Source organism: Peromyscus eremicus, chromosome 15 (assembly GCF_949786415.1).
Source record: "Peromyscus eremicus chromosome 15, PerEre_H2_v1, whole genome shotgun sequence".
Classification (NCBI taxonomy): domain Eukaryota; kingdom Metazoa; phylum Chordata; class Mammalia; order Rodentia; family Cricetidae; genus Peromyscus; species Peromyscus eremicus.
Window position 1 is genome coordinate 56,730,692 of NC_081431.1, and position 25,351 is coordinate 56,756,042.

General features: G+C 52.6%; 2 protein-coding genes across 4 annotated transcripts in view; both read right to left on the reverse strand.

Annotated features, from left to right (window-relative positions):
• Kif21b (kinesin family member 21B) overlaps positions 1-5,954 on the reverse strand; it is a 45,556-nt gene extending 39,602 nt beyond the window's left edge. Inside the window, exon 1 of the mRNA XM_059280358.1 lies at positions 5,577-5,954. Coding sequence (XP_059136341.1) covers positions 5,577-5,617 — 41 coding nt within the window. The 5' untranslated portion in view covers positions 5,618-5,954. The remainder of the gene's footprint in view (positions 1-5,576) is intronic.
• Positions 5,955-18,781: 12,827 nt separating this feature from the next.
• Positions 18,782-25,351, reverse strand: part of Cacna1s (calcium voltage-gated channel subunit alpha1 S) — a 66,835-nt gene continuing 60,265 nt past the window's right edge. For 2 of the 3 annotated variants that reach the window (XM_059280298.1, XM_059280297.1), the window contains 8 exons: positions 24,817-24,918; positions 24,430-24,554; positions 22,559-22,687; positions 21,620-21,870; positions 20,455-20,540; positions 19,904-19,995; positions 19,498-19,650; positions 18,782-19,348 (listed from right to left, as the gene is read on the reverse strand). In XM_059280298.1, the coding sequence (XP_059136281.1) occupies positions 19,175-19,348; positions 19,498-19,650; positions 19,904-19,995; positions 20,455-20,540; positions 21,620-21,870; positions 22,559-22,687; positions 24,430-24,554; positions 24,817-24,918 (1,112 nt within the window). In that variant the 3' untranslated portion in view covers positions 18,782-19,174. Of the gene's footprint in view, positions 19,349-19,497; positions 19,651-19,888; positions 19,996-20,454; positions 20,541-21,619; positions 21,871-22,558; positions 22,688-24,429; positions 24,555-24,816; positions 24,919-25,351 lie in introns of all 3 variants that reach the window. The other variant, XM_059280296.1, reaches the window with a different exon arrangement.

Here is a 25,351-nt window from a genome sequence, read left to right on the forward strand (position 1 = left end):
GAACTGAAAGCAGGCGGGCAGGCATGCAAGAAGCCAGAGAGCAGGAGACCGGCCCGGGAGAAGGCTAGCCCCTGTCTGGGGGAGGTACCCCAGCCTGTGATTGGCCAGCCAAGCTGCCAGGCTGTGGGCAGCACCAGGCGCTTTCTGAGACCGGTCTGGGTCGGACCCCTCAGCCTTCGGAGCCTGTGCAAACGGCAAGCCCCGCTCAGGGAAGTGCCACTCAGCTGTGCTTTCTCTGTCCCACCCCCCTCTTTGGGCATCTGGTAGGGGTTTTCCATGACCTCCCAAGAGACAGGAGACAGTGCAGCATCGGGCTTAGGCCAGATCCCAGAGCTGTGTGTGCCGGCATCTGCATCTGGTGGGGGGCAGCTCGGCAGGGGCTGGGCCCAGGGGACACTCCCCAGCTGAGGAATGCCAAGCAACAGGCAGCTGGCTGGCTGGCTGGCTGGGATAGAGGGCTGCGAGCCTCCCCCCACCCCCACCTCACTGGCCCTGTTACCGTTCCCTAGCACAAATCTGTAGGCAGCTGGCTCTCTGATAGGGTGCGCCTCACTGAAATAGGGCAGCTTGCTCTACTGCCACGCTACCAAGGTGAACAGGCAGGCATCTGGGGACAGGGATCATGGAATGTCCTCCTTTCCATACCCTGGAGAAGCTGGAGGTCAAAGAGGAGTCTACCAGGGACCAGGACAGCGCCGCCAACAGGCCACCACCTGCCCCGTGGCTTCACCGTCCCTCAGCGTGCCCCTCTGCAATCTTCTCAGCTGAGGCAGTGGACTGGCAGAGTCAGCTCCAGCTGCTCCTAGGTGGAGGGGCAGGTGACCCTGCTTTCCTCAGTGCCTGGGGACTGGGGGCGGCGGTCTTACACTGGTTCTCAACCTGTGGGTCACGGCCCCCAAAAAAGACCATCAGGAAATACAGGTATTTACATTACGATTCATAAACGTAGCAAAAAGACAGTGATGAAGTAGCAAAGAAAATGATTTTATGACTGGAGGGGTCACCACAGCATGGGGAACATGTATTGAAGGGTCGCAGCCTTAGGAAGATCGAGAACCACTGTTAGAAATTCCATGCCTGGAGAGTGACAAGGTGGAGCTCAGACAAGAGACCTCAGGGACCTGAGAAGAGGAGAACAGAAGCTTCTGGAAACACACAAAAAAAGCAGGGATTTGGGAGCTCAGGCCATGGTGGTGACAGGCAACTATGCCCAGCGACCTCGAAGGCAAATTTGGCGAGCTTCAGCCTTGCCACACATCTGCTCGACACCGTGTGTATTTCCCACATCCCCTTTCACCACAACAAGGCAGGGCCATGAAGCTTCTGAAGAAACTGAAACACGGAGATCTCACAACACTGAGCCAATTAGCAGCTGGACTGAGACGTGAGTTGGGGCAGATGAGGGATGTCTGGTAAGCACGCGCTTGCCAAAGGAGAGTGCCCTGAGTTCAGATCCAGCCTTTCCCATCCCTGCTCCCCTGTGTGCGCTCCTGACAGGAGCGTTGACTCTTTGGTCAGCTGACCAGGATAGCACAGGCATGGTGCCCAGTACCGAGCAAACATTTAAGCAATTATGGGGTTTGTCACAGCCTCCTGCCCACTACAGCATACTTCTGCTAAAAAAACAAACAAACAAACAAACAAACAAACAAACAACAACAAAAAATAATAATAATAGTTGCAAATGAATTCCTTTTTACTGAATAGTGCACTATCGCTTAAACTTGAGAGACAGCTCTTAAGGACGCTTAACTTAGGGATTTTTGTTTAAACATATTACTCATTTTCGGTGCCCTAGGGGTCTTCCTGTATTTTGTCCCCTGCAAGGACTTTACACTCCCCTCCTCACCCTAAGCACTTTTCTGCACAAGGAGCAGACCAGAATCAGCCAAGTGTTCCCATTCTCCAATGGGTAAAACGAGGCCCAGGAGGTCTAGGAAGTCCAGAAGGGAAGGGTCTGTGTGACCCACCCCACAGACAGTGACGTAGGCTCAGCCCTGCCCTGTGTCCCCAGAGTTGTAAGGGTAAGGGTGTCAGGTTTGTGGAGCCTCTGTGGGCTCCCCGGCCCCAGCCACGCCCTACCTCTGCTCGGATGTTTTCAAATGCTAAGATCCAATCAAGCAGGCTGGTTGGGCAGTGGAGGGGGCCAATTTCCGGGGCCTGTGGTTGCTACACTCCACTTCCTTGTGATGACAGAAGCCCTGTTTCTGAACCAGGAGGCCACTACCAAGGTTCTCAGGTCTCCACACAGCCCACGGAGGGCCCAGGTCCCCAGATCTATAAATCAGACAGCATGGGGGCACAGCTGGCATTGAATGGCACTCCTTAGCTTTGGGACCCTGAGAGCGCCCCACGTAATGACCCCACAGTTTCTTCTGTCTTTACTCTCCTTGACTCTTCGACACAGTCTTGATCAAAAAATGGAGGCAGCCATTGACCAAGATTTCAGAGAAACCGAATACTTGGGAAGTAGCTGCAGCAGTGAGCTATCCCAGGAAGAAGAGGGAAGGGGTGGAGCCTAGCACTGTCCCCTGGCTCCCTTGGTAGTCTCAAGGGCCAGTGGTAGGGTGAGCCAAGGCACCTCCCCCTCCCCAGCACACTAAAGGAAGGAAGCTGAGCAAAGGCAGGCCAAGATAAGGGAGGGGGCTAGGCAACCCAGGGGCTCTCCTCATGGTGTGGCGCAGAGCTGGGGGCTTGAAAGGGTCTTAAACGAACTCACCATGTGGCTTGGCTTCCTCCAATTTTTAACTTTGCCAACTCGAATTTCTTGGTTGTCCCCCCCTCCCCCCCATCTGTCAGGCCTCTGTTTCTGCAGCATGGGGCTTACAGCCCTGCCTCTTTCCTCTCTGGCTTTCCTGCTCACCCTGCTCCCCCACCCCAGGTAAAGGCCAGTCAAGCCTTTACAGTACAGGGATTAATGTCTAAAAGGATCACGGGCGGGCGGGCAGAGGGGCTGATTGGGAATCTCTAGTGTGAGGTTGACTGGCCTGGATTCAGGGGCACACGGGTCTGATTCCAGCCAGCATGAGAGACCACAGTGTGAGGATCTGGGGGCCTGCTCACCTCTGGCCCTCTCCCCCACATCCTGAAAGTTCCCCTCTTTCTGACTCTAGGAGTTCAGGCCTCCAAGCGGTATTTTGTACATAGGCAGCTTCATCCCCAGGGTTCCCTTTCTAACATTCCAGGGCCTCTTTTCCCACACATATCCCTGATCAGCCCCGTATCTCTCCCTGTCCACAGGGCCAGATCCCAGGGCTCACTCTAAGTGATTCTTGTGGAAATTCAGAAAGCACTTCAGTCAGAGATGAGAACAGACTTCCAGGATGTCAGAAAGACAGCTGGATTTGCCAGCAGCTAGGAAACTTTCAGTAGTGGGTAGGTCTAGGCAATCCCAAATCCTTGCTCCTCCTCCTAAATGTGCCACTAGACTGTAGTCCCCAGGCCCAGTCCCTTCAGTGACACAAGTGATTTCTAGAGGTGGGACGTCAAAAGAGATCCTCAACCAAGGAGAACTCCCCCTGAAGCACATCACTGGCACCATCTGCTCCCTTTCCCAGCCCAGTCCCACCCTCAGCTCTCTGATTAGAACCTGGGTTCTGTCCAGGCATTGTCTGCCTTGCACGGCCTGCTGCCCATTGAGGTCTGGCGTGTGCCGGGCTGGCTGATCAAGAGCCAGAGGGGATGAGTGGGCGGAGTTCTCACCTTCCTGGAGCCCCTGGAAAGGCTGGCTCTTCAGATGTTCAGTTTCCCCACAACTTCATCTACACAGGTTACTCCAGGGAAGAGTATCCCAATGACCTGGGTGCAGAGGGCAGGCACCATCCCTTCCCTGTGGTCAGGGTCCCAGAAACCTCCTGATGGTGGTCTTGGGAAGGGAACCCTAGCTTTTCCCTGACTCTCTATATAGGTGCCCATGCCCCTAGGCTCTTGAAATGGGAACCCCATATTTTACCATGCCAGGCCCAGGCTGGGGCATCTGAACCAAGGGGGAAGGCCTTTGTTTGGCTCTCTCCTGCAAAATGGAGTCTAAAGGGAAGCCCCCATGGAGAGGATACCCCATCTCCTGCCCTGTCAGTCCTGGTTCACACTGGTTGGGGGGTTAGGGCTCCGTTTTCTTTTTATGGTAGGTAGCTCACCTCTCCCCATCTGCTCTAGATGCCCGGCTCACTCGCACCCCCACCATGCGCTTCCCTCGACCTCCAAGGGTTCCCGCTGCAATGTCAGCCTCAGTAGCAGCCTGGCTCCGCCCCACCAGCCCACCAGGCACCTGCAGGGCTCCTCTTTGTCTCAGGCTGCTCAGTGCCAGGGAGAGTGTGTACAAGTGATGTTCTAAGTGCTGCAGGAGCCGCTGGGCTGGGGGCCCTCAACCTCCATCCCCCACCAGCACATAAGCTATATACTATCTCAGTGCCTTCTCTCGGGTTGCAGAGTTGGGCATCTGCTCTGAGGCAGGAAGAGGGAACCTATTCCATCACTTTCTCTGATTTTTGCCTAGAAGCAACTTCCCGGGATCCCTGGAATCTGGGTCATCTCTGACCCAGGGGATCTGGAGATCTGTCTCAGAGACCCACCCTAGACTTTGACTACTCCCCTCCCCCATTCTACAGGACTGGAACATACGCTTCTGTCCATGCCCGAGTTGGTGACCAGCTCTCCTACATTGGTACTCTCCCAGTATGTCCTCAAAAGAGAAGACCCCAGAACCCAATCAAGCGAGTTGGCGAAGAGCATCTCCACCCAGCACAAAGAACACAGATGTTCAACTTCGTAGCATTTCCTGGCCCTGCACCTGTGTGCCCCTTGTAAAAGAACCCACCCAGTCATGTCCTCTTCCCTCCTAATGTCTGCCAAATCACTTTTAATGCCTACAGATATTGAGAATGGGACTCCAGATAAATCGAGGGGGTCTCCCCTTTGCTCAGTTTCACCTATTTGCCTGTGAATGTAGCATTCGGGTCGTGACACCCCTTTTCACCCCTTCGGGGTTAGTCCCTCAGATATACCTTTCCCTTCCTCCGCTAGCTCCATCTCCTTTTGGGGCAGGACCAGCAGGGTTCTCTCCAAAAGCCATTGGCACCCTGTGGAAGGCCGAGGCACCATTCCAACCCTTTCATGGGTCCCACAACCGATCTTTGTCTGTAGTACCCGCTCCCAGGATGGTGAGCTGAATCAAGAGCATAGAACTAGCTAACTGGGGTAGATGGGGGGAGGGGGGATTCCCTCCTATACCCCAGAATGAGACAGCAGCCTCATGGGGAGGCGAAGAGGAAACACACAGACGCTCCGGCCTGGGCCAGGGCTGGGTGTGAAATACCGGATTTCCTTGTTTATTCGATTTTCTGATCATTATGGGCTCCCAAGAGGGGCCAGAAATTACCACCCAAACAAAGCCACCTTCCATCAGTCCGCAGGGCCGCCGCTCCCCTGCGGCAGCCGGGCCAGCCAGCGCGCGTCGGCCCCTCCTCCTGGACTGCGGGCTCCAGCTCGAGCGGTGCCCGCGCCCCCCGCCCCGAGTCCACGCGAGACAAAGCCCGAGCCCCTTCCTCGCACGCCCCTTCTCCGCCATCGGCGCTCACCTGACGGCCACTTTGACGCAGCAGTCGCCCTGGCCAGCCATGGTCCTCTGGCACTAGGGTCTGGGCGCGGATCAGGGGCGGGGGTCCGGGGGCCACAGCTCCAGGCAGCGTCTGCGGCTGCAGGAGGCGGAGGCACGGACACTGCTAGCGAAAGCGACCTCGCAGGCTGGAGGTGACATGCTCGCAGGAGGCGGCGAGGGGCTCACCCGCGGCCGGCCCCACGGGGCTGGTCCCGCGCGTCTCCTCCAGCCATCGCGCCGCTGCGCTGAGCTAGCTGACAGCGGGCGGTGAGACCCGCAGCTCCCTACGGCGCGGCACACGCGCGCACACACCTCCCACCCTGGCCGCCACCTCCCGCCGCAGCGCGAACAAAGGGGGCGGGGGCCGAGCCGCCCCGGGACCCACCCCCAGCCCCTCAGAGCCGCACGGAGCTCCGCCCCTCCCTGGAGCCACCAATAGAAAGCCCCGACGAGCAGCAGAGGCGGGACTTGAGCCTTTAAAGGGACCTCTTGGCTCGCGTCCATCGAGTTGCTGGGAGGAGCTGGGAGGATTGGACGGCTGGGGGGGGGGGGGGTGAAAGCCGGAGTGGCATGATGGACTCATCGCTGGGAACTTGACCATTCGGGAACCTCGGCCCTTGATGTCATGGTACCTCAGCTTCAGCGGGACCTTCCTTTGCTAAATGGGGAACGGGACTCAAAGAGGAACAGCCCAAGGTCATACAGCGAATCTGTGGCTAGGCATGGGTAAGAACCCTGGCCTCTGGGCAGTGTGCAGCACCTCAGAGCATCCCACAGCGATTAGCAATTCGCGATTTGAAAAAGCCAGGAAAGCGTCCCTTCTGCATTTTATTCCTGTAAATTCTCTAACCTTTATTGAAGGGGATTCTTGTTAATGTCTAAGTAAATTTCCCCACCTCCATCCTGCAATATCTTAAAGCCCATCTTTTGCTTTGATTGCCGGCCAGCTCAGACTCTCCCTGCTAGACGAGGGTCCCATTGACCTTTATGACCCACAGATGACCCACTGGGCCTGCTTCACACTCTGCTTTGTGACGGTCGGGGCAGAGGGTCAATGTGGGAGGCCAGCGCTGCCTGGGAGGTGGTAGGAACAAAGCGGCACTTCACTCCAGATACCTGGGAGAGGCTGGACGGCCGAGTGGGTGGGAAAGGAAGGCGGCCAGCAGCTACCATCACAGCTTTATAGAAAGGACAGGGGGGCAGCCCTTGAGACATCAACACAGGGCCTTGAGAGAGGACACCAGGGCTGTGAAGTCACAGTTCCCTTTCCAGTTCCCCTCCCCGCCCTCTGAGCCCCACTCCTCCCTGCCCCCCAACTCCCAACATTAGGGCCATTCACAGGGCCCCTCACCAGCTGCCCTTCCTTCACTGGTTTCGCCCGGCTCCCTCCTCTGGAAAAGGCCCAAGAGGAGGACCCAGCTGCAGCTCAAGATGTGGATGGAGACCTCTGGGGGAGGGGAGGCAGGGAACCTAACTCCCAAGCTTCTTGCATCAGCCTCAGATGATGAAACCATGTCAGAGATTTTTGGCAAGTGTGTGGGTTAGGGTCTCAAGGATCCAGTTATTGGTGCCATCATCTCCCCCCTCCCCTGCCCCAGCACCTCCCCACCCCCCACAATCTGCCCAGGAGCCTAGATCCCTGTTTGGAATAATTTTAAGGGAACATTTCAAAGTTATGTATCAGTACACTGTTTGTACCCTCATAGCAAACAGGAAGAGAGCCATGCCCCAGAGTGGTGGCAGTGGTGGTGATGTGTGTAAGGGGTCCTGGTGAGACCCTACATATTAATATTAGCATCTGAAACCCAAAGCCAGTGAATCACAGCTCTTAGAGCAAGAGGCAAGCAGGGCGTTGAGGGATTGAGACCCTCCCTGTCTTCCAACCGAAACAGGATGTAGGGAGGTGAGTGGTGCTTATGAACCATCTACACAAGCTTTATGTTCGTGTTCTTGTTCATCCTCCTAAACTTATGAGCTAGGGTCTAGTGTTCTTTTTCAATTTTGCAAGTGAGAAAATAGAGTCTCATAAGCAGCAGAGGATTTGAACTCACACATGTGACTCTAGGCTTCCTATCACCTCTAAGGGAATGCCGGTGGGAAAGGGAGCTGGACTGGCCCAGCTTTTCCTGCGGGTACCACAAGCTCCAGGCTTAGCCCTCCTGGATGGTAACCGTGTGTTTTCACCAAAATGCTCTCTCTCCCATCCATCTCTGGACTTCTTTGGTACTTAGTTGTGGTTTCCTGTTTGCCATAAGTCTTCTCGGACTTCCAACAGTAGATGACCCTTCTGACTCACAGTTCCACTGCTGGGAAATGCCACCAGAGCTGTCCCCTCTGCATCCTCTGACATCCAGAGTGTCCAGTTAGGGTGAGCAAGGAGGTGCATGGGCTGCAGATGCGGGCCTCCTAGACATTCCGGTTCCAGGGTTCCAGTCTCCCCCGCCCAATTCAGCAGCTCCCTCCTAGGCCATCAAGGAGCAGCTGGGTGGCAGAGGTCCAGACCCTGGACTCCTAGGCTCTGCTGTTCAGAGGGGAGGGACTAACTGTGCTGAGGTCATGTGGGCATCCCAGGTAAGAAAGAGGCTTATGCTTTGCAGTTTGGAGAGATTTAGATTAGGTCAGAGGAAGCCTAAGACAAATCTCTGCCCCTTTTGAGCTCTATCCAGCCTCAGCAACCATTGCTTTGCTTTGCTGTGTTCCCACTTCCTACCTCTTCCCAGCTGCTCTTCTTTCCTTCTCTCCTTCCTAAACCCTGACGTCTCTCAGCATCAGCTACTGTATGCAGCTCTCAATGCTTCACACACACACACACACACACACACACACACACACACACAGAGAGAGAGAGAGAGAGAGAGAGAGAGAGAGAGAGAGAGAGAGAGAGAGAGCGCGAGCGAGAGTTGGCCCCGAGCCCCTAACTGGACTAGAGTATAAGCCCTGACTCCTATTCTGAGCTGTGTCCCTTCCCCCAGGCATCTTGGGTCCTCCATCATTTCTCCTGACAGGAGCTGTGGGCGTCTGGGCAGATGGGAACCTAGGGGAGGTGTGGGAAGCCCCCTCCAAGTCAGGAAGCTCCCACGCAACTGTAGTTAAAATACTCCAGCAGTGACTTAGGGCAGCCATCTGGCCCAGAGCTCTCTTAGACACATTCCACTTTTTAACAGCAATGCTGTGGGAACAAATAAAGACACGGAAGGGATACCCATAGGTATCAGGAATGTTCCCAAGGGGGTCTGAGCTTGAGTCTTCCTCCTCCCCCTCCCCCTTTCAGGGGTGGTACTGGGCGATAGCATTGCAAAGTCTAAATAAGCCCTGGTGTAAAGTGGTAACTACGGAGCTCGGAACCTGGAGTTCTAGTCCCAAGCCTTTCCCAGCAGCTGTGTGTGGTTCTGTGGGAGCAGAGGCCTTAGCTTGTCCTCCAACAGTGTCCTCAGCAGATGTCCAGCTATAACCTCCAATGTCCAGCCAGAGGCAGGGCCCGTTCTTCCCACCAGCAGGAAGCTCAAGACCCCAGAAAAGGTCCCCGGAGCTGCAGACTCAGGAGATCTGAGTGCAGACATGGACTGTGCCTCACTTCCTGTGTTTAGGAGGAGACAGACGAAGCCACGGAGGAAACCAGAGTCTGTTATAAATAGCAAGGAAGGCAGAGAGCTGTGGGTTTCAAACACCCATCAGTCTTAAAACAAACTATTTTTGGATCCAAATAATAATTAGGATTTAATTAATGTTCTCTGTAACCTCAGACATGTTTCTATTTCTTTTCTTTTCTTTTTTTTTTTTTTTTAAAGCAGAATCTTTCCATAAAGCACAGGCTAGCATTGAAACTTATGATCAATGCTAGCCTCAGCCTCCCAAGCACTCCAGGCATACCTCATTGTACGTGGTTTTCTCTCTCTCTCTCTGGTTTTTTGAGATGGGATTTTTCTGTGTAGCCCTGGTTGTCCTAAACTTACTCTGTAGAACAGGCTGGCCTTGAACCTAGAGCTCTGTCTGCCTCTGCCTCAGTGTGCTGGGACTAAAGGCGTGCTCTGCCGTCACCGCCGCCGCCACCACCACCACCCTGCTGTACATGATTCCTAATTAAACGTGGTGATGTTAACTACCCTTCTATTTTGCTGTACCTTTTTAACAGTATCGATGTGGCAATTCTCAACATCACCTAGACTCAAAAAGAACCCCCGGGTCACCTTTTATTTTCAAGTGAAAAAAAAAAACTGAGTCCCAGGGAGGTAGAGACTTGTCGAAAGTTGCACAGTACAGTAAGTAGAGGCCGAGCTGCAAGATGGGAAGCCTGGCAGCTGTGCTGTCCCAGGGCAGGCTCCATGGCAGCACGATAAGGGACCCCAAGGCTAAACATCTGAAATTAGACTGTGGTGAGTTTATAGTCCTGACAAAACTTTGGTCTGAGTGAAATAACGAAAGACAGCCCAGAGGCTGAGTTGTGATCTTCTGAGTCACGGAGATCTGGGCTCACATCCCAGTTCTTCCCCTTATGAGCTATGTAACCCTGGGCCAGTGATGTAACCATGCCCAGCATCAGCTCCCACATCTCAAAACGAGGAGGATCACGTTCCCAGCTCAGGACCAGGATGAGGTCTCAATGGGAGAACCTGTACCACACATCCCACCCAGTGCTCGCCTCAAAATGGGTGTCAATCCTTCACATTGTCCTCGGATTCTCCACCTTTTCTCCAACAGACTCTACCTCTGTCTGGACAGAGGAGTGGGTTTGTTAAAAAGAAGAATACCAGGAGGGAGAGGCACTCTCAGGAAGGAGTGTGAACAAGGCCAGGAGGGGACAGGTTATGAGGATGAGGTGTCGTTAGGGTGGGGGCTGGGATGCCGTTCAATGGTAGAAGGCTTGCCCTGCGTGCTTGGAGTCCTAGGTTCATCTAAGCAGTCAGTGTGAGGTCTGCTGGGTGGAGAGGGGAATCTGCAGGAACTTAGCCACCCTCTGCTGACTACACATGGCAGCGCCTTGGGAGCCAGGGTGCTTTCCAGGAAGAAACTTTAGCCTTATGGACCCTTTTGTACACAGGTAATTCTGGACCACCTCCCCTAGGGGGCGGTCCTCTGAAAGGGAAGAGTTTGTACTCACCCTATAACCACATTGAACTGTGTTACACACATGTTCTCATCCACCCTCACAATCATCTATGAGGTACACAGTTATCATGCCTGTTTTGCAAAAGAGGAAATGGGCTCAAAGGTCACCTGGCTAGGGTAGAGTCATTAGTGCTGTTCACACATTTCCTGCACTCTGCCTTCCAGCATAGGGCAGGACTACCTGTCCTTAATCCCTGGATAGTAAGTGGCCACATGACTTAAACCAATAAAAGGTGAAGCTTTAAGAGCCACGATCACTGTCACACCTGTGTTGTCCACAGACCATACACGAGAAATAAACTTTTACTGTGTTCAACCGCTGAACTTGTGAGTTGTGTGTGGTCCCGGCAGAGCCCGACCTGCTCTGATACAATTAGTAAAAGCAGACCCAGAGACTGGACATCTCCCATTTGTAAAGATGCCAAAGGGCCCCAAGTGATTTCCAGGGCCCTGGCCCACAGAGGTGGAAACCCCTTTAGGGTTCTGATCTCCGAGGCTCCTTAGAGGTGGAGGCTGGAAGAAGACAGAAGCTCTCACCGTCTGTCTCCAGTCATCCTGGTTTGACTAAGATTTGACTAGGTTTCCTGGTTGCTGCATTGTGGTGACTAAAGAAATGTGTGGTTAGGGCTGGAGAGATGGCTCAGAGGTTAAGAGCAGTGACTGCTCTTCCAGAGGTCCTGAGTTCAATTCCCAGCAACCACATGGTGGCTCACAACCATCTGTAATGAGATCTGGTGCCCTCTTCTGACCTGCAGTCATACATGCTGTATACCTAATTAAAAAAAAAAAAAAAAAAAAAATGTGTGGTTAAATATTAACCCTTTGAGGTTCAATCGTTACATTGGCTGGGCTGTTCTGCTCCCCAGGAGTTCAGGGACCACCCTGAGAAGTCCCTGGAAGACACCAAGGGCCTTCCTCTGCTCCTGCCTGTCATGTCAGGAGGAAGGGTCCCCAGATTGGGTCTCAGGACATATCTGTATTCATCTCTAGCTCAAAGATTGGTTCTGTTCAGGTCACTCATTCCTTTGGGGACTTAGTTACTCCTCGGTGAGATGGAGGCGCGGTGAGATGGTAGCTGCTCAGAGACACAGGACAAACCCGTTCTAGAGCATAGAGATCTCAGAGACAAAATAATAACAGCTCCCGTTTCTGAACGCTGTGCTGAGCATGTGGTAAACGTTTCCGCTTCATGCGTTAATGTAATACAACCCTAGGAAGGAAGAATTATCCCCATGAAACAAACCAGTAAGGTCATGATACAACTCACAGAGCAGAATTCAAACCCAAGCAAGATGATGGTGATTTCCTCTTGCTTGGGTTGAACTGCCATGAAGGAAAAGGCTGGACCCGCCCTTGAGAGCTAATGAGCTGAGAAGGTGAACAGTACACCCCTAGGAACTCACCAGCTTTAGGTGTGTGCAGGAGTGATCACAAGAGCTTTTGTTATAGGCCCAAATGCTCACCAGCAAGGAATGGGTACAGAAACAGGCACATTCATGATGGAATCCTATTCGGCAATAGAAAGGATGAGTTACTGGCACACTATTGATGCAGGATAGATGCATCTCAGTGGTACTCAGTGAGAGAAGCAGATCGAGCAGCACATGGTGTATAATCCCACTGACAGGAACATTCTAGAAAATATAGTGAACCTAAAGTGTCAGAAAACAGATCAATGGTTACCTAGCAGAAGGAGGAATACAAGGGGCCATGGGTGGCATGAAAAGTGTTCTGGTGGAAGATCCACTTCAACTCCCCTCTGCTGTGGGATGTATGGCAAATGTGTTGTTAATTAATCAATAAAACACTGATTGGCCGTTGGCTAGGCAGGAAGTATAGGCGGGGCAAGGAGGAGAATAAAGCTGGGAAGTGGAAGGCTGAGTCAGAGAGACACTGCCAGCCACCACGATGAGGAACAGCTTGTGAAGATGCCGGTAAGCCACGAGCCATGTGGCAAGGCATAGATTAAAGGAAATGGATTAATTTAAGCTGTAAGAACAGTTAGCAAGAAGCCTGCCACGGCCATACAGTTTGAAAGCAACATAAGTCTCTGTGTTTACTTGGTCGGGTCTGAGAGGCTGTGGGACTGGCAGGTGAGAGAGATTTGCCCTGACTGTGGGCCAGGCAGGAAAACTCTAGCTACACCCCTCCCCCATCTCTTTCCCCAAACCCGCCAAACACAGCTCCTCCTCCAGAGAGGCTCAAGACCACCCCCACAGGGCATTTAAGCTGCATCCCAGAAAACAGACACGTGGTTTTATGCTGGAGAATCACCTGAGAACACTTTACCCATTAAGCTGGGACTTTAAAAAAAAAAAAAAAATTCGGTCTGATTTGGTTTGATTTGGACTGCTGCGTCGGTGAAGAGGCCTATCAGGGTGCAAAAAACCTTTTAAAAAGGCCAAGAGGGGCTACAGAGGGACACAAAGAAAGTGTCTGGGTGATCAGTGTATGTGTAAGGTAAAGATGATCTGACGGGTATATGCATTTCTCAAGGCAAAGCAAACTGTTGTATGTGCTGGATAGGTGCAATTTACTCTGTTAATTTTACCTCAACAAAGCTGCTTTGTGTGTGGAGGACAAAGATCATCATCTGGTATCTTCCTTAATTGCTCACCACCCTTTTTGAGACGGAGTCTCTCGTTGAACTGAGATCATCCATTTGGCTAGGCGAGTTCAGCTGGTGAGCCATGGGGATCCACCTGTTTCCACCATCCCCCATTTCCTATCCTGCCCCTGAGCTGGGATCATCTACATGTGCTCCGGTACCGGCTCTTTACGCGGGTGCTGGGAATCTGAACTCAAGTCTTCAGGCTTATGCAAGCACTTTACCAGTGGAGCCCGCTCTCCAGCCCAATGTAGCTATTTTTAAAAGGTAATTTACTTAGATTTCCTCTTTGCACAGAGGTGCAGAGTGACTATGATTTATCTGGGGTCATAGAGGCAGACCTCAACCCCTGAGGACCTCTCTCCCCTGCACCACATGGTATAGGGGTTCAAAGAGAGTCCCCTATCCCCCCCCCCCCCGCGGGGGGCAGTGACAGGGAAGTAGGAAATGCAGAAAATGTGGCATAAGACTGGAGAGACAAGGAGAAGAGCTTCAGGAGGTCAGTCAGGGCAAGCCGGGTGAGGGAAGGGGAAAAACAAAACAAAACAGATGAACTCTCTAGATCTGGGGATGAGCAAACAAGCTTCCAAGAGGGACCTAGCCCTCCCCTGTTGACAGCACTCTCCTTTCTGATGAGGCCCACAAAGGCCACTCTTGTCCTTGAGTTATTGATTGTCGGTCTCCCCGGACGCATCATTTCCTTGGCTCTGGTAGACATGTGTCTGGGCCAGGCCCTACCCAGCAAATTGCCAGCACAGAAGCACTTAACATTTTACACTCTAGGTTAACCTTGAACGTGCCAGCTCTCCAGAAAAGTAGCCAGCCTGAGGATGCTACTGGACAGTGGTGGATGCCAGTCCCTAGGCAGTATATGCTGGATCTCATAGGTCTGAGGTGATATCACTCTTCAAAAGTTTGCCCGTGTCCTTCCTTAGCTCCATGTTTTCTGAAACTTGAACCAGTGGACGCAAGAGATACATGCTTTAAGCAGAGTGTCAACAAGGTCAAGGGAGGGTGCAGAGAAGTATGAAAAGACCTTTTCTTTTTTCTTTTTTTCTTTTTTCCTCCTCTCTGTAATCTCCAAAATAAGTTGGAGGATCCAAATGAAAGGCTCAGACTGGGTGGAGCAAAGACTTCATAAGTCATAACCCAAATTAGAAAAAGCCCAGAGGGCTAGGTGGTGGTGGTGCACGCCTTCAATCCCAGCACCCGAGAGACAAAGGCAGGCAGATCTCTGAGTTCAAGGCCAGCCTGGTTTACAGAGTGAGTTCTAGGACAGCCAGGGCTACACAGACAAACCCTGTCTCTTAAAAAAAAAAAAAGAAAGAAAGAAAGAAAGGAAGGAAGGAAGGAAGAAAGAAAAAGCAAAAGCCCAGAGGAAGAGACCTATCTCCTGTGTCCCAGCTCCCTACTCCTGGGCTGATGTGGGGGACCCTTGTGCTAGCCAAGAGGAGAGGTGGGTCCTGGGGGCAGGCCTTGGCTAACATTAAATCCCCTGTTGTTTCTCTGAGTCTTTGCCTTCCCTCACTTAGAGGAGATGGAGAGCCAGGAACATGCCTGCAGCCCAGCCCTCAGGAGACTTGAGTTTGAAGCCGGGAAGCGCAGCACAGCCAGACCTTGTCTCAAAAAAATCAAATCTAAACAGAACAATCAGAATGCTTTGCGCAGGATGCCCATCTTGGTGAGCTCCCACCCAAGCCATTTTGGGGAGTCAGAAGAGGTGTAAATGGCTTTGTGACAAAGGCCTGGGTCCAGAACATTCTGTGGAGAGGGTGTCACTTAGCATTCTTGAACTGTCAGCCCCACGGCAAGAGTCACATGTGACTGAGATCAGAGATGCCAGGAGAGCAGGGACCACTCTGTGAAACACCAGGTGGATCAAAGTCTCCGACATTGCTCTGAAGCAGGAGTCAGCCTCAACACACATCCAAGATGGTCATGAGAGCTCTGAGGACCTGTAAGGGAACTAGCCTGGTGCTGAAGCGGGCCATCCCTGCTCAGCTTCCCCTAAAAGCTCAGGATGGTCCCCTTCAAGTCAGCTTCTCCCATCTGAGAGATCTGGCCCTCACACTCAGCATCTGATAGAAAAAAAATGACTACTTATTACCAAAAACCAGGGCAGGGCAACCTGGTCAGCAGCATCCCTCTGTGGTCCCTGCATCAGCTCCTGCCTCCAGGTTCCTGCCCTGTCTGAGTTCCTGTCCTGACTGCCATTAAGGATGATTTGGAAGTGATGTGGAAGCATAAGCCAAATAAACCCTTTCCTCCCCAAGTTGCTTTGGCCATGGTGTTTCATCACAGGAATAGAAACCCTAACTAGGACACAGGCCCTTACATGGTTACATCTATACCCTAAGGTTGAGCAGGAATAGACTTAGAGAGCAATGTGAAATCCCTGACCCTCATGTGACGTAGCATGGTCAGGGAGTAGGACTCAGTTCTCTTGGAATCTGGACCCCAGGATTGCTCTAACACAGCAATAGGGGCCTTTCTCTCCTTTGCAAACACCAGGTAATGGACTGGCATGTGGTTCAGTGGTAGATCACTTTCTTAGCATGTACAAGGCCCCACAACAAATAAAGAAATCCTGGCAGCCCTGTCCAGAGCAGGCCCTATGAAGGCCCGGGGCCGGAGCCCAGCGTTCTCCTGGCTTTGATGGGACGGGACTTGGGCCCACTTTTTCTGGCCTTTCCAGGGAAGCTCTGTCTGAGCTTTGCACCTTCCAGATGGAAGAGGTTCTCCTCATCTCTACAGTCTTTGTAATCATCTTGTGCCCACCCCTTCTACCAGGGGCACTCCTGCCCCTTCTGGCACAGTCCCCACCCAGCAGCTGGGTTCCAAATCTGCATAGAATTGTCAGGAGCTGAGAGGTGCCGCCCAGTGACAGAAGGGAGACCCTCCCGCCCCCACGGTACTGTTAGGTGGTCCTTCTGAGGGGACATCTGTCCCCTCTGCAACCTGCCCACTCCTCAGCTCCCTTCCGCCACCATCCTTTCCTCATGGGCTTTATTTGAGCAGTCTGGCTGCCCTGTTAGAAAACCACTCATTAGGTAAACCGAAGCTGGGCAGAGGATGGGACCTGCCCACGATGAATTAGATACGTGTGTATCGCGGAGGAAATTGCTTGAACTTTTCAAACGCATGAAGAACTTCAAAGTTTCTCAGAGCCCATGCGTACATTTGTATCTGCCAGTCAGCCTCAGAGGAGAGCATAGATTTGACAAATAGTGTGTCAGTTAAGAAAGTGAGTATGACACCAAACTGCCCAGGTTTAGTTCCCTTTGTGGCCTCTTGTTAGGTGCACGGACTTAGCTAAGGTCCCTCTCTGTGTCGTGGTTTTGAAATGAAGATAATGATATCTTTTTTTGATTGCTAAGAAGACTAAATATGTGAATACATAAGCAAAACTACTGAGACAAGACCCGCTACATGGTTAGTGTTCTGTATGTCATAAGTGCTGTTCGAGATACCCAGCTCCTTCCTCTGAGCACAGCGCCTTTTGATAGTATTTTATGGCAAAAGAAGCATGTTTATGTAGGCTGCATCTTACCTCACTAGACACATGAGTCAGGTGACTGGGAGACAGGGTAAGCACCCGTGGGTGGGTTAGGAACTTCCTCCATCCTGGAGGCTACAGTGTGAATGGCACATTTGGAGAAAGAAGGTTTTTTTTTTTTTTTTTTTTTTTTTTTTTTTTTTTAAGACAGAATCCCAATGTAGCCCTGGCTGTTCTGCCTCTGCCTACCAAGTGCTGGGATTAAAGGTGTGAGCCACCATGCCTGATATGACAGAGTTTTTTTTTTTTTTTTTTTCCTCTCACCTGTCCCTAGCTTAGATGGATAACCAAGGTGGCCGAGCTGGTGACCCTGAGCAGGTAGCATCTATACTTCCTGGCTCTTGGTAACACCTAGTTAGCAAGCAGCTTCCACCTCTGGTGGACGGTAGAGTCCTGGGGCCTGGAGGGGTAGCTGTGAACAAGGTGGGCACAGCTCCAGCTTTCGGGGAACTTAGCCTCTGGCTGGGGTAAAATGCAGATATAGCAAGGCTACGATCCCTTCTGGAACGGGAAAGACAGTTGTGGACACTTGGGAGCCAGGCTCTAACAGTTTGGCAGTGTCCAGGGGAAATGACAGCGAAACAGGGGTCTGAGGGATGGTTCGAGGTCAGTGGGGCAGACGGCTCAGGAAGATTCTAGCGAGAGGCACACTGGAGCTCACGGGCAAGTATGGCCCCTTTCGGGTGAGCAGGACCCTCACCCACGAGAGGGTGGTGTCTGGTAGATCCGAGCCACACTTGGAAGATGATACAAACAGGATCCAGTGCAGAGACAGGGCGAGTGTGGAATGGCTGGGGCGGAAAAAGGATTTGCCTGGAGCAAAGACCCCGTTTTTACTAGGGCAAGAAGAAAGGAGGGGGTAGGTAGATCAGTGCAGCTAGAAGACCTGAGGTCAGGACCTGTGGTGTCTGCTTATCAGTGAGGTGGACGAGGCAAGCTCTTGGTGCTGAGGTTTGAGGAAAGGGGGTGGGGGGAGTTGAAACTGCTTCACTGACCAGGCAGTAGGAGGAAAGGGGGGAGTTGAAACTGCTGGACTGACAGGACATCAGGAAGCTTTGGGGCCTAGCTGGGGCTGGGGCCCGGATGCACAGGTCACCAAGTGTCACCTCTGCCCCGTGCTATGTGCATCATGGGGCAGGCCCCAGAAACTCAGAAGCCCACTGCGGATGGCGGGGTGGTGGTGGGGTGGTGGTGGGTTGGGGTGGGGTGGTGGGGTGGTGGTGGGAGGTGGTTCACCAGGAGGCTGCACAGCAGGCCAGCCTTGTTACCACAGCAACAGCCATGGAGCAGGCACTTGGCCCACACTTGAGGAAGGCATGGGCAGAAGGAAGGAGTGCCCTGTGAAGGGGAAAAGACACCGCAGGGCAGTTCCCTCTTTGCCTTGCTTTAGCTATCCACTACAGGTATGTCTTGTTATCTTGCCTCACTTCCATTTTCTCATCTCGACGGTGACTATGGTGAGAACTGAGTGGCTTTTGTGGGAAAGTGCCTTCCAAATGCAGGGGAAGCCCTCGGCAGGAGATGGCGGTTGGAAAGGGTGCCCAGGAGGCATTTGGTTGGCAGACAGCAGCTGTTGAGTTATTGTTGGGTGGTATGGAAGAGGAGCCATGGAAACACAAATCTGTGATAACCACAGCCATAAACCACTGCCTCTGAGACTGGCCTTGGCGTTGGCAATGGACTCTGGCTGAAGTCACAGGGCCACAGCTTCAAAAAAGGCTGGCCGTGGTGTAAACCAGGGTGTGGCACTGCTTCTAATACCATCAGAGGGAAAGTGGAGACGGCCTGGGACTCTTCTGCAAGGCCCACGCTTTCTGAGGAAGAGGGTAGAGGGAGTCCAGAATGTCCTGAACAAATAATAATAATAATAATAATAATAATAATAATAATAATATAATGACAAGCAGAAGGCCGGTGCCGGTGTCAGGCCTGGAGACTTTAATGTCCAGCTGGTTGGAGTGGCTTTGTGACAGACGGACTCTGGCACCCATCAGGCCTTTGTGAACGACATCAGAAGCTCTGCCAAACCCTGCTTCCGGCTGGTGAGGAGAAGGGCCCGACCTGCCCACCTATGGCCTCCTGCCTGGTTGAGGTGGTTCCTGACCACTGCGGCTCAGTCCACACAGCTGGCTACTGAGGGCGGGGAGGCTGCTGGGCTGGGCTAGCCCTTCTCCATTCCAGCGTCCCCTGGCCCTTGGTCATGGCAGTTCTAAGCTGTGGCATTCTGGGTAGGCCTCACACCTGGGAGGAATAAGTGTATTCTGAGAATCCCGGCGCTGGTTTGGACTGCCCAGGCAGGACCCGAGGCTCAAGCCTCCCAGGGCATGGCCCTGCCCTCTGGGGATTCTCGCTTCAGCAGCTCGGTTGCTGCCACCTCTACTTCCTCTGGCTCCATCTGGCAGGCATCCGCCAGGGCCTGGCCTGTTGCTATGACGAAGTTAGCATCTGCTGCTAAGGAGTCTAGTCCTCCTTGAACCAGGGCCTACAGGGAGGAACAGGAGACTGGGTGGGTCTTCCAAGAGAACTGCCTTCTGGGGCCCTCCACTGTTGCGCCTACCCTCTCCCCATGACAGACTGCCACCAGGTCACCCCTCGTTTGTGGCCTGCTGCTCTGTCCCAGCCCCACCTCACCTCCTGGATCAGGAAGGCAGTAGCTGGAGCTGTGGACCTGCGAGCTGAGTTCCTGGGAACGCTCTCCTCGAAGTTCCTGCTGTGGGGTGTTTCCAGGGACCCTGGCACGGAGCCCTTACTCTCCTCCTGCACAGGACGCTCTGCCTGGAGGCACTGTTCCAAACACACAGAAGCAAAGATCCCCCCCGAACAGATACACTAGAGCCAACTGATAGACCGGAGCCCACAGCTCATCCAAGGGAGTCTCAACCAAGACCTACAGCCTGGGGAGGATGCAGGAACACAGGATCCTTCTGTGATGGACGAACTGCTACCTACAAGGCCCTTCCTTTGCCAGAACCCCACTCCTAACGTCAGGCCAGGTGGCGTCTATTGGCACATCCTCCCAGGCCTTTGCCTTTGGTACCTGGCATGGGGAAGGAGGCACCTGGCCTCCAGGCATCTCTCTCTGGGTCACTAGTCCTTTCGATTTGTCCTCATGGGGCTTGCTGTGAGGTCCTGTGGGCAAGGCAAGGCAAGGTCAGTGGGACTGCTGACTCCTGGTGGGCTAAGCCTTTCTTGGCCAGCTTCGGAAGGTAGTCTAGAGGAGAGACACATGTTGAAGCCTAACCAGCTCCAGGTCAGGCAGAAGTGGCCCACCTCTCCTTGCCCAGTGCCTTGTCCTTATGGTCTGGAAGAGGCCTAGGGCCATACTCACCAGCAAGCTCTTCTTCAGTGTGGCTATGTGCATGCATGTTACAGTGTGTGGGAGAGCAGGGAAGTACCCCGATTGCTACTGCACTCCAGCATTCTGGAGCCTCCCTCAGACTGGTAATAACGCTCTCCCTCCCAGGGCTCAGCTAGTGCCCATCCCATCATAAAGGTGCTAAGTGGCTCTCCCAGGCTCTAAGGAAAGAGGGCACCCTTACCCCCACCCCCAAGAGAAGGCCCAGCTTCTTAGTCACAGAAGGGACTGACCAGAGCCCCTGCAGGGCTGACTGAAGGGTCCTTCTCTGGGAGCAGGTACGTCTGCCTCTTCCAGGAACTCCCTTTCGTAGCGGATGCTGGAATAGAAGCAGAGCAGGCTGGAACCCTTTCGCTGAGGTACCAGTGAGCATCCTGGCAGACTGCAAGTGGCCTTCACTCCAGGGCTGATTCTGCCAGCGCTTGACTCTATCTGTCCTTGACTCTGGGGGAGCAAGCCAAACTCATGGCTGCCTCCACTCTTGCTCAGTGCTCCTCTACCCTTCTCACATTCTGTATCACCTTAGAACTCTTAAGATGCTAATTCTCAACCCTGACTACACATAGGCTCACTTGGCACACTGTAAAGACCATTGTGTGTGACCCACCGTAGACACTGGCCGTTCTGAAGGCTCCCAGATGTTTCTCCTGTGCAACTGAAGCTGAGAATCACTCTGGGCCAGCCTATGGACATCAGTAACTCTTCTGTATTTCCTAACTGGTCCTAACTGGTCTCAATCATACCACACAACACACACTCTGAAAACAGAGGCCAGGTCTGATGCTTCTGTGTATCCACACTACCTAGCACCATGGTGACTGACCTAAAGACATGGGTCGAGCATTCTGGGCTGCACTCAAGAGGCCTCTTTGGATTGGAGTGAGGTGTGGGCAGGCCTGACCAGGGGACGTAGCTGCTCAGTTGGTGCCTGCCCTGTCCTGCCCAAAGAGACCACCACTCACCTGGCCTGTTCCATGGTGAAGCTTCTCTGCTCCCACCTGGCTGTATTTTATGACATTTCAATCACAGCCTGGGATTAGTGAGATGGGAACTGCCCAAATCCAGGAACTGACCTTATCATCCAGAATTTCCTACCGCCTGTGCTGCTGCTGGAGGCCCTTTATTAAACATTACTGTGTGACCAATACATTTCAGCGCCTCCCTACTGAGAACCACAGAAAGGCTAGCTCGGGTTTGCGGTCAACGCTGACAAGAGGCTGCCCCCTGCTGGCCAAAGACGCCTCTTCAGTCAGGGTTTGCCTCTTGTGTTAGGGGTGCAGAGTGGTCCCCAAGGGCGCACAGAAAACAAAGGACATTCTACACACTTCATGGTGCCTCCTTTCCACTCAAGCCTATCTCAGAATGCGTATACCCACAGCTGGAAGTTACCACTGTTACCTGGAAAACACTGGACTGTTTCCATGGTTGCTGTTGCCACAGGCAACATTGGCATTGGCATTGTTGGTATTGGCGCGAGCCAGAGGATGGGTGCCTGGGTTATGAGGGAAGTCCTCCAAGAAGACAGGCGACTCCAATTCTTCCATCTCTATCTCAGCAAACTGGAGGGGTCTCTGGTTGGCCATGACAGGGGGCAGGGAGTTGGTCCTTTCCAGGAAGTTGTCCACTTGACCAAACAAGCCTCCGGTCCTCTAGAGGCAAGGGGGAGAGTGGGAATACTGAAAGCAGTGACTGGGTATGAGGATACAGAGCACATGGGGTTGGGGGTCGGCTGTCACCCTGGGGTGATGGTGCTAGGAGAAAGCAATGGCATTGGAAGACGAATCTGTAAGGCCAGAAGAAAATGGACTGAAAGGTGATACTGGATCATGGTTGCCACCCCTCAGCAAAGTCTAAATTGGATGGACAGACAGGATGCACCTAAGGAACCATACAGGTAGCACACCCATGAACACATGGCACACTGAATTGGAAGTCTGCAGAACTGTGTTCCAGCTCCCCTCTAATCAGGTGATACGGGACATTGCATGTCATCTCTTTGGGACACCATTTTGTGGAAACCTAATAGAGTTTAATGGGGTGTCCAAGAAGAATCTTCAATTCCAATGGGTTGCAACTCTCCACAGAAGTAAGAATCAGGAACTAGCCTGAGTAGAAACAGATCCTCAGGAGATGGAATTAGATAAGAATTTGTCAATAACGTAGGAAAGGGTGTATCATATTTAATACTTTTGGGTCATAGATTCTGAGCCCCAAAAGATGTGGGTGTCAAGGTGTAGGTGGTATCCTCATCTCCTGTGCAGCCTGGCTTCCAGTCCTTCTCTTTATTGCTCCTTACTATGTCTGGTCCCTCAGAAGTGAGTCATGGCCCTCACTCACCCGGAATATCCCCTCCTCCATGGCAGCCTCCACCATGGCTCTCTCCAGCTCCTCCTCTGCTGTCAGGTCTCCTGAGATGGCGCGGTGGATCTCAGGAGCTGCCTCTTCCTCTATGGTCCGCAATCCAGCCTAGGGATGGTGAAGGGACAGATGACCCGCAGTTCAGGAGTGGAGACCAGAAATGCCTTCCCTGCCCCCGCCTGTTCTGAATCCCTGCAGCCATAGCCCTCCTGAATCCTGTTCTCCATCCTGGGTCAATATCACAGGACTATGAGGCCCCTGTGGTCCTGCTGTGGCCTGGTGAGACAGTCTGCATTCTGAAAAGTCTCTACGGGGTAGAGACTTTGTACCCCTCTCATCCAAGCCTCTCTTTATTGGCATGTGTTTTTTGGCCAACAAAATGTCATATCACAACTAATAGAACACATCAAAATGAGTGTCACCTGATAATTTCAAAGAGGACACAGTATCATGTCTGGGACATTCTTACCCAAAACGCACATTTTCTATCTAGTGTGAGGAAACATCAGACCAGCCCAACCAGAGAGACAACATGGTCTGTGTCCCCAAAAGGGTCAAAGGCCACATTAAGGAAAGACTGCCAAGTGATTCCAGAAAGCAAGATGCCAAGGCAAGATGGCGTGCATGCAAGGTGTATGGATTCTGAGTTGGATACTTTTCCTGTAAAGGACATCATTAGGGCAGCAGGTAAAACTTGAAGGAGGTGAGGGGTAGAGTACAGTTATGCATCAACACTCACTTCCCAGTTTCAGTGGTTGCACTGTGGCTATGTGGGAGAATTATGCAGGGCAATGCCACGCTTTCTGGAAATTCACACTAAAGTATTCTGAGATGATGGAGTGTCATGTGAGAGTTATTCTCAAACAGCTCATAGAAAACATTGCAATTGTGTAAAGTATAAAGTTATTTCAAAACCACCAGGGCAATTCAAATATGTTACTGAATATATAGCCCAGATGTGTGTGCGTTTTGTTTTTAAAGATTTATTTAACTTTATGCGTATGGGTGTTTTGCCTGAGTATTATGTCTGTGCACGTGTGTGTAGTGCCCAAAGAGGCCAGAAGGGGGCATCAGATCTTCTGGAACTTGAGTTACAGATGGTTGAGAGCCATGCAGGTACAGGGAACTGAACTCAGGTCCACCTTTGGAGCAGAACGATCTGTTAACCACTGAGCCATCTCTCCAGTCCTACATGCCTACTTTTGAATGTTTGAATCATGGGCATTATAATGAACACAGAAAAAGCAGTCAAAAGCCCAATGAGATAAAACAAACAGTTCAAAACATTTCTTCTCAGACTCAGTGGAGCAGACCCCTGGGTGGGGCAGGGTCTGCTTTTCTTGGAAACCACTGCTCTGGCTAGAGGTCTCTCTTTTGAAGAAATCGGATTTTCTTTGGTCTAGTCGCTGAGAGACGAGGAGCTCCCAGATCTATTTTTGAGGCCAAAACACCCTCCATCATGGTCAGAACTGAACTATCTTCTCTTATATTTTTGGTTGTGAGCCTAGCCTTTTTTTTTGTTGTTGTTGTTTTGTTTTGTTTTTCGAGACAGGGTTTCTCTGTGTAGTTTTGCATCTTTCCTGGAGTTCACTTGGTAGCCCAGGCTGGCCTCGAACTCACAGAGATCCACCTGGCTCTGCCTCCCGAGTGCTGGGATTAAAGGCGTGCGCCACTACCGCCCGGCGAGCCTAGCCTTTAATGGCTGAGCTATCTCTCCAGCCTTGAACTATCTTCTCATTCTGTTCATCCAGGTCCCTTCTCTTTGCTTCCATGTCTGACCGTTGATGACGGACCAGAGAAGAACCTAGTTCAGCAGGGTTGTCCCTAGGAACCCACCTAGGTGGGCTTACCTGTATCTGAACCGTGTCCTTTTTGGGTCGATACCCGTAATACTCCTCCTGGCGCTTCATGAACTTGCGGAAGTGTTCCTGGATGAGGAATGTGGCATAGAACTTCCCCACCGTCACCTCGTCATCTGTAGACGGCCAGAAGGGAGGTAGTGAAGGCCAGTGGGAGTCTCACTGGATTCGGAAGGGAAAGCTGGGGGCAGCAGGCTCAGACGCTCGGCCCATCCTGCTGAGGTGGTGAACGGGCACCTTTCGCCCTGAATGGATGCCCTGTTAGAGACTCACAGTATTCACAGTCTCTAGATGCCAGACTCCTCAGGGACTTCCTGAGGAAGCCTCTCAACCTTCCTGTGTCTGCCCTGGACTCTGGTCTCCCCAGGCAGCACTCACCTCCTATGGGAGGAATGACTTGGTCCAGGAGCTTCATGCTGGTTCTTTTCCAGATCTTTTTGATGATGGCTCTCAGCTCCTCGTTAGCTTGTTCGAAGTTGCCTGGGGCAGGCATGAGAAAGGTAGGCGCGGCCCTGAAGTGACCGAACTTGACCAAGTTTCCCCAGCTGCCCTTAGTTCCGCACACTCTGGCTCAGTGTTCTTTTGGGGTAGCTGCTGTGCTCTGTGCTGACATTGGGATGAGGACGAGGCAGCCCGACCCCTGGGTGCTGTACTGACTCCCTATGGGTCTTGGCTCACAATGATCAGACTGGTTAATTTGGTAGGCCATCATCTCCCTTTCTCTCTGTCAATACATCAAGTCTCTACATTCTCCAGTCTGTCCCAGGGTCCCAAGCAGTCCTCCCGCTACCCTAACCTGCTCCTCCCTGGATCCTGGCTCCCCTCTTCTTGTCTGTCCATAGCTGCCTCGGACTTCATTGGCCCAGATAGGGGGATGGCCCCAAAGGCCCTGGAACCCTGCCTCAACCCTGCT